This window comes from Sphaerodactylus townsendi, linkage group LG12 (genome assembly GCF_021028975.2).
Source record: "Sphaerodactylus townsendi isolate TG3544 linkage group LG12, MPM_Stown_v2.3, whole genome shotgun sequence".
Classification (NCBI taxonomy): domain Eukaryota; kingdom Metazoa; phylum Chordata; class Lepidosauria; order Squamata; family Sphaerodactylidae; genus Sphaerodactylus; species Sphaerodactylus townsendi.
This window is the reverse complement of record NC_059436.1, coordinates 51,827,357-51,840,885: the sequence shown is the minus strand read 5'-3', so window position 1 is coordinate 51,840,885 and position 13,529 is coordinate 51,827,357. Positions and strand designations below refer to the sequence as shown.

The window sequence follows — 13,529 nt, the reverse complement described above, 5'->3', positions numbered from 1 at the left end:
TCTTCTTCTTCTTCTTCTTCTTCTTCTTCTTCTTCTTCTTCTTCTTCGTCGTCGTATGCCAGGGTGAATTTCAGTTGGGGAACCCTAAAATAAAATTGTGAAGAGAGAGGAAATAATGCAGATAATTTCATTGTAGATGAAATAAAATAAAAAGAAATTATTCATTCGTTCATTTGATTTCTAAACTGCCCTTCCCCAAAGGGCTCAGGGCGGTGTACAACTATAAAACCATTACAATTATTACCATTTTAAACCATTAAAAACTCCAACAAGAAATACTAAGGAACTTCAGCTGTAAAAGATAGCAATAAAACCCCTACCTCAACCATTTATTCTAATAAATTAATATATTTATAAATATATTTATAAAATTATGTTTATAAAAATATATAAAACCTGAGAACTGATTTCCTCAGCACTCACATATACATACACACACCAAGAGAGCGCCCTTTATAAAAGGGAGAAGGGAGGAAAGTGGGACAGTTTAAGAAAGCGGTGGGCAACCTTAGATGCTGACCTTGAGGCCTGTAGATGCAGCCAAGATCCCAGGAGCAAAACAAGGAGCCAGCAAAGCAAGGAGAAGAAGCTGGCAAGGGGCAGCCAGGGTTCCCAGAAGGAAACCAGAGTCCTGACCAGCAGAAACCTGGACAAGTTGCTGGGTCTGGGGGTCCTTCTTTTATGGACAGAAGGATGCCAAGGTTTGACCATTCCAACTTTGAATTGGGTCAAGATAAAAAACTTTAAATCTCACTGGCTGGTTTAAAGTTAACTGCTGTCAAACGGTTGTGTATGTGTGTGTGTGGGGGGCAGGGGGATAGGAAAAGTCCCTTGATTAGACAATGATGAGCCAAATCTGAAAGGGAACAAAGTGGCAACATGATTAACATAGTTTGATTAGGTTTAGCTAGATCTGCATGGTCACAACAGACTGAGTGAGGCAACATAACATCCTGAAACAGGACGGAGGGCAAATTAATGACTTGAGTGCGTCTCTTGAGTGAAAAGGAAAAAAGGAAGAAGAGGAACTGGCAGTTGGTTAATGAAATAGCAACATCCTTGGCTGAGCAGACATCTCTGGGGTATGTCAGGATCGTGGGTGATGTCTCCAGTGTTGAACATTTCTTTTGTTACTGAGAAGGATATGCCACTGAGCTGGGGGAGATTGTCCTTTTCCTGCTTTCCTTGCAGCAACATCCTTCCTCTTCATTCCTGGGAGTTTCCAAAGTCATGGCACAACCCAGGGGCCTTTTGGAGGCTCCCCAAGTTTCAGATTCCCTGGCACTGAGGCGGTCAAATGGGGTGCCTGTTAAAACAACTGGAAGGGAAGGCAGGATAGTATAGCCCAGGGGTCTGCAACCTGCGGCTCTCCAGATGTTCATGGACTACAATTCCCATCAATTTGTAGTCCATGAACATCTGGAGAGCCGCAGGCTGCAGACCCCTGGTATAACCTGATCTTGTCTGATCTCAGATTAGAGGGTTAGCACTTGGAGGGGAGACCAAGGAAGACTTCATAATGGCAGGCCACCTGTGCTTCTCACTTACCTTGAAACCTCCTTGCTGGGGTTGCAGAAAGTTGACTGAGACTTGATGGCCCTTGACACACATATTAAAACAACTAAGTTCAAAATAAGAGGGGAACCTTATTAGCTAATTGGTCTTGGAAGAAGGAAGAGGCAGGGTTCTCACAAGCTGATCTAGTAGATTTGGAGAGTTTTTTCTTCCTTACTCTCTGGATGCTTTTTTTTAGGTGGCCTATTCACTGGGGCAGGTACACATTTCAGTAGGACAGTATTTAGTGTGATGATGAGTATTACCTGTATCAACACACCTGGGCATTACTATCTTACAGATGCTAATGTTACTCTGGTGAAAATTTGTTTGACTGCATGCTGTACAACAGCTAGGGTGACTAACACTAGCTTGGGGAATTCCTTGCAGTTTAGAAGGGCTCAGTTTGAGGAGGGGAGGAAAGGGGAGCTCAGCAGGAAGTGATGCCCTAGAGTTGCTTCCTGAAATCGTCATATCCTCCAGGGGAGCTGATCTTTAGTCTGGAGATCAGTTGCAATCTCATCCAGAGATTGGCAGGTCTGAAATCACTACATCCCAGTTTAGAAAGACTGTGCTAATTTTGTGTTTTGTTTTTTTCTCCCCTAATTGTCAGGATCTATTTAAGGGGTTTGCCCGACACCTTTCTCATTTGCTGGCTGCGGACAAGAGTCCTCTCCGTAAGACTGGTGAGCTGGCCAATGATGGGTGAGGAAGAATGTCCTGCTTGTTGTGAAACTTGGCATGGAATCAGTTTATCTAGTTCAGAATCTGTTGACTAATGCAAATCCTCATGAGTTGGGCTTTCAAGGGTTTTTTTAGCACTTGAGTTTGAGGAAAGTGCTTGATGAAAGAAATCAGAGGGACTGGAAAGGGGAGTTGGGTAGAGTTGCCAGCAATCAAGTTGCCTTCCCCCTCTGCCCCACAGTTACTACTCCTTTTCAGATTATCCGTCATCTGGAATAGCTTCTATCCAGTACCGACCATGTTTGTGTTTCCAAAACTCCATGTTATGCAAATGTAGAATGGCCAATAGAATATTTTCAATTGGAATGCTTGTGGAGCAGGTGGAGCAGCAGTGGCGTGTTGGTTAAGAGCAGGTGTACCCTGATCTGGAAGAACTGGGTTTGATTCCCTGCTCTGCCGCTTGAGCTGTGGAGGCCTATCTGGGGAATTCAGATTAGCCTGTACACTCCCACACATGCCAGCTGGGTGACCTTGGGCTAGTCACAGCTTTTCGGAGCTCTCTCAGCTCCACCCACTTCAAAAGGTGTTTGTTGTGAGGGCGGAAGGGAAAGGAGTTTGTAAGCCCCTTTGAGTCTTCTGTAGGAGAGAAAGGGGGGAATATAAATCCAACACTACTACTACTACTTGTTCTGTAACTATAACAATCTGCATGTAGTAACAGAAGCACCTAATTTGTCAGGTTGAGGATTAGTGTGGATTCTTTTGTTTCTTAGAGGTAACTCCAGTTAGGTGCAATTGATTCTTTTTTGCTTGCAGTGAAAGAAGAAGCCCAGAAGCTGATCAAGGGTTTTTTCAAAACACGAGGCAAGTGTGAAAGTGAGACAGACTGGCTGGAGTTAACCAACTCGGAAACATGACATGGGACACGTAACAGTTCTCTCTGCTTCTTACGGCTTCTAGATCCAGGTCCCATATGGGTTTCATCCTAGCTGTGCTTTGTGGTGATGCAGTGGGAAGTCTGAAGTAAAGTTACCTTTGAGTCCTGCTTCCTTTGAAAACAGCCCTGTGAAAAGGAGTTCATCTGCAAAACAGTCTTCCTCTATCAGGGACAGTTCTTTGAAATTCAGCTTACATCTCTGTTAGGTGTCTGGTGATTCCATACATGTTGTGTCCCCTAACAAGTGCAAAGGGACTAGAATTTGGCTAGGTTCTCTGCTGCTATCTAAGATTGTTCCCCTCCCTTTTTAATCTGGATGTGTTAGTAGGAACTCTAACTACATACATATGCTTCGTTCAGGGGTTATGTGCTTCAGCAGTGAGTTACTGTGTGTTATGCTTCTTTTGAAGGAAACTGTCTGGTTTGACATTAGGAGGGAGCCTTGAAGAGTTTTTTTGGCGTCCCCTTGATTTTTGTTGTTAGAAGATGTTTTCTTTTACTCTAGAAAGTTGCCTCTAGCACTAGCAATAGAACCTTTCAAGAAACCCCACACAGCAATAAGAATGAGATACAGTCAAGACTGACACAGTTTCTCACACTTCCAGTGTTAGAACATTGTAAATAAAATCAACTTAAGGGTATAGCAGAACATTATATGCAAGTACACGTAACAAAACCCTGACAGCCGCTATCAAATCATGCCCGCAGCCACTTGAGGTTGGCATGGAGTAGCTGTGGGTGCATGGAGTCTGTATGAGGTAAACGGTGCAGGGAGTCTGTATGAGGTAAACTCATCCTCTCATACCCTCTCCCCACCCCAGCTGTTGCGGTTCTGTTGTATGTATTTGTATATAACGATGGGTTTATTTTTGAGAAGGAGATAATATTTAGTCTTTTATTCTTCTGTTCCTCTAAACAGCGATGGTATGTCCGCTTGTACGTAATCTGGAATACGCAGATCTTTTTATTTGTAAATTTCATTATGTCTGCTTACTTGATTTCCAAATAGGAACAGTTTTTCTGCAAAACCTCAGGAAAAAAGAGCAGTCAGCCCCTAGCCTAATTCTCTCACTCTTCCATGTACGCGATAAAGTCTTTGAAGAGGTAATTCCTGTTGTCTGTTTGCCTGACCATCTTGCAGCTGTCGATGGAAAGTCCTAATGTATCCTTAAGAGAAACTGTCATGGAAGCGGCCTAGCATAATAATAACATTGTTCAGATACAAACGCACAATCGGAGCTCTCTCAGGTTGCTATTGCTATGTGATTCCAATGGGCTGGTTCTGTTTGACCTGCTTTATGACCGTAAAAACTTTTGATGGAGGTCAGGAGCAATGGCCACTCCTCAAATTCTTGGCAGTTGGACCAGTATAAAAACATAAGTTCAGTTTTTTTTAAGGTTTAGTTGCATTAGAAGCATAAGATAGAAAGGAACCCTTGTATTAGCCTCTGTGACGTCGGCCCTTCCGATAGCAGTGGACTGCTTTGGGAATAAAATACTAAAAATCCTATTAGTATTAATGTTAAGATTACTGCAGAAGGAAAAAAATTAATCACAGGGGGCAGTGCTGCAGTTTCTTCCTGTGGTTTTGATTTATATGTTGTCTGCTGAAGCTGGGCACCCGTGGCTTTTTTCTTTACCAACCAGTATTGCTGGGAATGCGAGAAGCTGGCCATCCCCGTGGGATCTGCTCTGGGAATGAGGGGCTTTGGGTCGCTTTGCCTTCAGGCAAGGGGAAAGCACTTTGTTCTTTTACCAGCTCACTCAGGTATAGGTTCTTTGCTTGCTGCTCATAAACCTGCTATGAGTTGTTAAATGGCTGCATGTTTGAAAGAGAAACCAAGGAAAATATTTGTGGGTTTAAAAAAATTATTTCATATACTAAAAGCCATATTGCTATACTGTACCTCCTGTTTGCTCCTAATTGGCCACTCAGCATTGCGGCAAAATTGTGCCGATGCTTTGGGGAGATGCTGCTTTATTTATACATGGGTAAATCTAAGTTGTGGGTTTCCTGCTTGGGTTAGTTTTTACAATTATGTTTTGTTGACTTGTGCCTTAGCTTTGCCCTCTAGGTAAGCCATTGATCATTTTTGGTAGGCGGGGGCTCATAGACAAAGGTGGGGAAGGGCTAGCTGTAATAAATAGCTGATGCTGTGGAATCAGGCCTTGTTACATGACAAGCTGCTAATAAGAATAGACATTACAGAGGTTACACTTGTTGTTCTCATTATTTCTTATACCCTTAAAAGAGGTCATATGCAAAGAAGGTTGGGTTACAGTCAGCACCTCCTTGCCTGGTTTCTGAAAATTCGTCTGTGAACTGAATAATTCTGTGGGATGGTTAACAGTCCAATCTTTTACATACTGGCACAGAGTGGTAACCTTCAGTACTGCAGTTAAAGCTCCGCTCACAACTATGGTGCATCACTAGACACATTGTGTAACAGACTTCCCTCCTGTGATACCCCTCTCTGTAGATGCACAAGCCACAGATGCGAAGTGAAGCGTTAGGAACAAGATCCACCAGACCACAGCTACACAGCCCGGAAAACCCACCAGAACCAGTTAGATCCGGCCATGAGAAGCCTTCGACAATGCATGGTGCATATTATTTAGGGATTTCATATTTATGAATATATAATCATAACACACTTTTTCCTGGGGGTTGTGACTGATGCATTACAGGTGAGCCTATGTTCAGTGCAAATTCTTTGTCTTGCAGTGTTCCCTCCTGAGCCGACAGGGAGATCTCTGAGGCCAGAACATACACTGACCCAGATAGTGCACTGGATTACTTGATGTTCAGTGCAGTATAGCTGCGTTTACCACTCTGTTAAAACTCTGTGGGAGTGATATTACGTGGCTCACAGAGTGTCACATTTTCTATGCCTTCACCAGAAGAGCCATATAACTACTATATGACCAGTGTACCACCCCAAACCCAGTATAAGAAGATGTATTCAGCATTGATAGTTAAATAACTATTACTTTTTAAATTATCAGACTACTAATGCGAGTGTAGGGCTTTGTTTTTCCTGTCATAGTGGAACCTTGGCCAGCCCTTGTGTATCTGGAGGGAGAGGGCTCTTCCCCCCACCCCACCCCGCCTTCCGGCTCACTCCTCAGCATGAGGGACAGCAGATCGGGCGAGCAAGTGAGGCTGCCTAGGCAGGCCAGCTGGCTGAGGAGTAAGGGGATAAAAACCACCATCGCCCATTCTGACCTCTTTGCTCTTCTCATGATGGCTGCTGACATATTATAGCCAACTTACTAGCTTCCTGGGAGCTGCACACATGCTGAAAGGAGAGTGCCAAGGTTATGAGGGGTGATACTGGAGAGGATGGAGCTTCTCTAGCTGCCCCACAAGAACTGCAAACCAGTCAGACTTGCTGCTTACCTGTCCTCTTGTCCTTCTGGTGGCAGCTCTTTTCAGGGGCAAAGCACCTGCCCGCCACAAGCCTCACTGGGCAGTGCCACGGTTCTGACACTTGGGACAAGCACCACACCAGGGAACAGTACTAAGAAGAACCACAGATGGCTCCTGAGCAACTGAGGGATTCTTACCGTCCTTTGGCCACAGGCAAAACATTTAAATGTTCTATTAATGTCTGAATTCTCTATGCCCCTGCAACACTTGTGTCCTTTGAAACACTGGGAAAAGGGCAACATATTTTTATTGACTCAGGATAAATGGAAGGCAATATTTTAGGTTCTGTTCATCATTAGCCATCCACACTGAATTTATTCCCAATTTAAGTACATCATTTTCAGAGATAGAGAGAAATTCCCTTTATTAAGATGCATATTAGGAAACAGTGGTGTGAACTACAGTGCTGCTATAGCTACACAGGCAGTTAGAGAACCCTGGCCTGATCTCTTTAGATGAGGGGGCAGGCAACATTTTTTGGCCCAAGTGTCCTCCAGTAAACTATGGTCTCTGAAGACTGTGTGACAGCAAACAAAAAGGGTGGTGGTGAGGGCTATGCTTAGAGCCAGGCTTGAAGCAAGCATTTTAGGTTTTGTGTGGGTCTGGGAGGAGTTGACTCCCATAGGCCATGCTTGCTGCTGTCTCACATGGCGCTTGCCCCCATCAAGTGTTTGGGCAGAGGTCCGACCTTGGATGCCAAGCGAAATGTCCTAGTGTGTTTCTATCCGGAGGGTTGTCAGAAGTTGTCTATCCCTGTGCTTCAAGATGTGGTTGGTTACTGCAAAAAAAAAAAATGATACTATTTACATGGCCTTGTTTCTTCTTGGTGTGAACTAATGCAAATTAATTACATCAGGTGGGAGCAGGACTGATGAGACACCAGGTGTTGTGCATGAAAGCTGTGAAACTTCATTAGCAATTGGACAATCCAGGTACTAAACCGTCTAATCAAAATCTGTGAATGGAATGGGAAAAAACTGCTACGGTGAGGTTTGTGGTCCATGCTCAGGGTTGTAACAGGTGGGAGTCAAGAAATGAGGTTAAAAGGTTTTACGCAGATGGTAACAAATGAATACAGTTTGGGAGGGATTCCAAAACAGGGAAAATGTACTTGGTTCAGCAGATACCCCCAACCAGCGTGAGGGGCTTGTGAACTCCGTCAGGAACTGAAATTCCATTGCAATGAGTCTTCTGTTGGTTACACCTGACTGTGGGACTCTGCTTCTTCCAGTATGATGGCAGTGGTACGATATAATGCTTTTGCCTGTCAAGAATAAAACCGTGAATGAGGGAAATGTTCTTTCTATTGCTTCTCCAATGTGTGCTAGTTGCTGCCTTCCTCACATAAAAGAACACAGTAATGTTGAATCAGATGAAGCCACAGCTTAGCATACATCTTCATACCTGAAAAAAACTGTTAAATCCTTTTCCAAGCCCAACGGTTATCAGGGACCTCCATCCTTTGGAGCTTGCATGCACATTTGGAATTCTGACTCAGCATAGCGGGAGCAGCAACAAAATGGCTGCCACAGGAGGTGAAACCAGCCACAATATGATCGCCACAGCTTAACTTCAGTAACACAGTGTAGATCTTTGTGCTGTGGTGGCAGCAGCAACATTTTTTTTAAAAAAAGCAACATAGAATAATAATAGAATAATAGAATAATAGTATAGAATAATAATAGAATAATAGTTCCTTGCAGATGCACCATTCCAGTGATAATTCTGATTGCCCTTTCCACATTTTTCCCAGTTGTTCACTCTCCTTTTTAAGTTTTAGGAATCTGTCCTTTTTTTATCACAAGAATGCCATTATAATTGAGCTATTTATCCCACCCCAGAAGTATATTTCTGGATCTGACATTAGAAGTTCAGACTCCATCAGCATGTATGTGAAGTCCAAAACTGTGTTAATAGTAGTTGCACGGATTCGAGCTAAAATGATATTATTACCTGTTTCAATTCAAACCACATAGTTTTGGCGGATCCTCTGCTAGACACATAGTTCAGTTTAAACCTGTAGAAATGCCAGGGAGCACTATGAAGGACTTCAAAGTTCGCATCTTCTTTATCTCCTTCAGTGGAATCTGGCAGTGAAAGTGCTGGGCATAGGGAGAAAGAGGGCCAATAGCTACGGTGAACTTCTAGCAATTGCAGGAGCGGATACCATCTGCTTTGCGAAAACATTATCTGACCCACCAGATTCATCTACAACAGTGGTTCTCAACCTTCCTAATGCCGCGACAGCTGCAAAGTGACGTCTGGGAAGAATGCTGCTAGAACACGTATACAGCCCGGAAACCACACAGCACCCGGCTTATTTGCTCATTAGCCACTTAGGAAATTAGACTTTGCAGAGGTCGGTATCACTTGGCGCCACTTAGGCTAACAATTTCCTCAGAGAACATAGATTTCTCTCTAATTCCTCACACATTCAACTATTCTTCTCACACACACACTCACTGAACAACCAGTCTCTCTACAAACCAATCCTATCCCCTAGGGTATGGCTACCTTCCAATCATAATAACAGCTGGGTTCCTCTCACAGGATGTGTTATTGCTTTTTTTGTGCAGGAGCTGTAATGCTCGATTTAGTCAAACAGCAATGGAAGAAACAGTGGGCTCAGGGTTAATGCTGCAGTGGTGGTTAAAAAAACTCTAAAAGTATCAAATCAAAAGTACTGGGAGCTGGAAGATGCTCACGGCACCCAATAAGTGTACAGCCTGCAAGGTGTAGAACAATCAGATGAAAAAAAATCTAGCCACATAGTCCACGATTTCTACTGAAGCTGTACCTGAGACTTCCCGTCCATTACAACGATCTGTTCCTGATTCACTCCTACAAAGCATGGCATAGGAATCCCAGGTGTGCTGACTTTCTCTAGAGGGTAAACGTTGTAGCTAAAACGCGGCAGCTTAATCACGTACTCTGAGAGAAGAGAAGAAAAAAGTTGCCACACCGTCTGAGAATCCTGATCATGCCGCGATCTCTTTCCAGCACATTCAGGGGTGACTAGAGCAGCTAAAAATGTGGCTTAAAGGTGAGCCTTCTTTCATGTGGCAGACTTTTTGAAACTGCCTTTAAAGGGCCACAGCCTATACCATTCTGGATGTGTAACAGTAGTGTTGGGTCAGATGATCTGTGTGCAGTTCTGGACTCACAAATGTCTGTATTTGGCAGCTGAAGCAAAGACTAATGTCGGAAGTGCTGCTGTGTGCAAAGGGTCAACTTCAGGGACCCCCCAGCTCTATTTTCAGCTGGAAGGAAGATCCAACTGCCACTTGAGCTCAACTGCCACAGTTCTCTGCAGCTGGGAAATCCTTTCCATCTTGTGTTTTGCTGACATGAATACTTTCCTCATGTAAAAATGTGAACATTGTAAATACAAGTACCTTCCATACTGTTGTGTCACCGGAGACGAGACTGACCCATCTCAGTTTTGCTGGAGGATAAAATGAAATAGCCCACATGTACCTGGCCTTGAACTCTTTGAGGAAGCATACAGATGTGAATATACCTCCTGGCACACAGCTTGGGATAAAAGATTAAGAAATAAAAGCTCTAGTGAGGCCCTCTTGTCCAATTGATCTCTCACCAATGAAACTGATTTTCGCTTCATGTTGCTCAAGAGGTTTCATGGTGTCCAGTAAGTGGGTGACCAAGGCTTGAATGGTTGATAGGTCAACGAGTTGTGCCACAGGCTCAGGGATGTAATCTCTTAACTCCTGCCTGTTTGAATAACCAGAAGGGTAAGGATATAATATGAGTTGTAACAGGGCTTCAGGAGGGTAGCCATTGAGAACAAGGGGATGTTAATGCACTGGTCTTTGTTCACTCCTGAGCAGAATTAAGCAGGAGTAGCACAATTCCATACACTTGAGTCTGTTGACTTGCTTTCATCAAATTCAGTAGAGAGAGTGTATTGTCACGAACACACTGGTAAAAAAGCAACTCTTGCATTATCTCAGTCTCATTTTAGGATTCACTGTCATGTAAACAGCAGTGGCATTATCCATTATGCAAGGAGGGATATAGTACAGAATTCTCCACAAACCACAGAGAAGGAGGAACGGTTCAAACATTTTCCTATCCCTTCCAGTTACAATGAGAATGTGGACAGCACATATGCTGTTAATATCAGAAGGTAGTCAGGATTAGTGACCAATTCTTTCTTTCCTGTAAATATCTGCTACCCTATTTCCCTGAAAATAAGACCTACCCTGAAAATAAGCCCTAGCAGGATTTTGCAGGATTTTTGGAGGATGCTTGAAAGTCTTACTCCAAAAATAAGTTACAGATTCCCCAGTGCAGCTGATCTGGTCTTGTGGGGGGTGCACAATATAAGACATCCCTTGAGAGAAATTAAGCCCTAAGCATCTTTTGGAGCCAAAATTAATATAAAGACCCTGCCTTATTTTCAGGGGAAACATGTGATAATGGAGTATGTTGCCACTTCTAGAGACTGGTCTCTGCTGGGCATTCTGGTCTACACAAACCACGGAAACCAAAGAAAGGGTGTTTCCACTTAAAGCAGCACAAATAATTACTTACACGGAAGGCACAGATCCAGCTCCTCTGGCCCAGTGCTGGAGCAGAGCCAAGGTGCCCACTTGCTGTTCTAGTTTGTAGCTATGCTTCAATAACAGTTTTCCTTTTATATAATTCTGCAAAACCTAGGAATAACACACAGGACAGCATATGTTGTACTACATTCTTTCATTATAAGTTCTTCAGCAGCTGTCTGCTCTCCAGTATCCTGTGTGCTAATCAAGCTAATATCACTGGGACAAGGGTGAGAAATACAGGTGCATTGGTGTGCTAAAATGCTCTTTGTCCACACAACACTAAGCATTGGGCAGTCAAATGAGAACGGAAAGGTTTCCCTCATGATGTTAGGAAACGTAGAACTGGAAGGGATCTCAAAGGTCATCCAGTCCAACCATGTAGACATCCACCCAGGGAAATTCATGGCTACCCTCCTACTCGAGGAGTTTTTCTTTTTTTACACATCTGTTTTGTAATGTTTTGCTTTTGTATGCCAATAAAGGCCGTTGTTGTTTTTGTACTCCAGCAGTGATTTGTTCTCTAAGCCCAGAGGACGGCAAAAAGCCTCCCAGATCTGCCTATTATGTGCAAGTCACCTTCAAAACATAATTCTTCCTCCATTTGCAAAGTCATTCTGGAGTGGCTTTATAGTTTATTGGAGGGTCCTTTGGACTCACAAAACGGGTCTTTTCTTTACTTGCCTGGTTGTAGTGAATGTTGATGTAAGCTGCATTCTCAAAATGCAAAGGTGTCTTCCAGGCAGTCCTGCAGAAACTCAGCCCTATTGAGCTTTCTTCTAGCAAATAGTCATGGATGTAGTCCGTCTTGCGCAAAGGTTGTACTATTTTACCTACATGGATACAGAACAGCAGCCCTCAACATGTGAACTCCCACCACCCACTCTTAGTGCAAAGGAAAACAAAATGCTCCAAACTCCCCCCTACCTGCTGCTGAAAGCACTTCTTATTTTTGTTAACTGATTTACATTAGGCCGGGTGTATCTGTATAAGGTGAATTGAACTGGCAAATAAGATGAGTGACCAGCTATCTGTATTTAATCTTCCATCTTGTCCCCATTTGTGCTCTAAGCCTTTTTTAAGTGCAAGATTAACACGAAATTACCATTCAGTATAATCACTAGTGCCAGCTCCACAGTTTTGGAGGTAACACACTTACACTTAGCCTGACAGAATGTACAATGTACACTATTTCTGACTAATGCAGGTGCTCTCTAAGCACAGCAATAATAATAGTACAAAGGCGGGAGACCCTTGGCTTGCCTTGGAGAGGGTGGTGGGATATCCGATCTTCTCACTCTGTGATGCTGGCCTAGCCTTATTCATCAGCCAGTGCTCTCCTTCCTCCACCATTTAAATGGAAGGGAGTTAGAACATGAATGTGCTGTTGAGTCGCAATTGGTTCATGGTGACTCCATCCATGGGGCGTTTCAGGCAAGAGATGAGCAGAAGTGGTTTGCCATTGACTTCTTCCACATAGCAACCCTAGCCATCCTCAGTGTATTCTCCCATCCAAATACTAACTATGGCCAGCCCTACTTAGTTCCCAAGCTCTTGATGAGCCTGGGCTAAGTTTGGCTGTTCAGGGTGCTGGCGATCAGTTAAGCATGTGCTTTCTCCTACTACAAGAAGAAGCAGTGCAGGATCTCGCGAGAAATACTTCATTTGGACAAATCTTTTCTTTGAAATGTGCAGTACAAATTGACTAGCTAGACTCACCCACAGTTTCTCCTACTTAATCTCTGCTACTTACCTAAACTGTTTTCTCCCATTGCCCACCAAAGTTGTTTACAAACCCAAAGTGCCCATGGATTATGGATACTACGAGGAGACAGAATGTGACTGGAAGCTTAACCGCTTGCACTGATGAAGGAACCTTTATGTGTGTGGCACAACTAAGAGGCAGAGGGACATCACTTCTGAGGGAAAAAATCCTTGGCATCTTGGCTGCCTCCAGACCAGGATAGATCCCTAAAGATTGCACTGGAGGACCGTTGTTCTCGCAGAAAGTAAGGAACATGCGCCAGTCTCACCATCATCTTTGCTGGCTAACCAGTGGCAAAGTCCTCCATCTCCTCGGGATCAATGGGCCCCATCTGCTGCATTGTTGATTTCCTTTATCACATCCGCAGCCACCTGAAAATAAAGGCAAAATGTTTCCCTAAGAAGATGCAGAATGCCCTTATCTCACTGCTGAGATAAGACACAACAAACCTATTGTCAGGATTTAGAGGAAAGGCCTTCTAGGAAGGCCTGAGTCCCAGGTCTTCTGATCTGAAAAAAATTACGCCCTGGGGAGGAAGCCATGTTCAAGTTTAATCCCTTATTATCTGTCCAGAAACTGGAGGAAGGTCTAACT

At 43.7% G+C, this 13,529-nt stretch overlaps 1 protein-coding gene across 1 annotated transcript in view; it reads right to left on the bottom strand.

Moving 5' to 3' along the window:
• The window catches only part of LOC125441573 (unconventional myosin-XVB-like), a 5,823-nt gene extending 4,626 nt beyond the window's left edge, over positions 1-1,197 (bottom strand). The window contains exons 1-2 of the mRNA XM_048512181.1: positions 1,074-1,197; positions 521-528 (exon numbers count right to left, since the gene is read on the bottom strand). Of these exons, the coding sequence (XP_048368138.1) occupies positions 521-528; positions 1,074-1,197 (132 nt within the window). The remainder of the gene's footprint in view (positions 1-520; positions 529-1,073) is intronic.
• Positions 1,198-13,529: the final 12,332 nt, after the last annotated feature.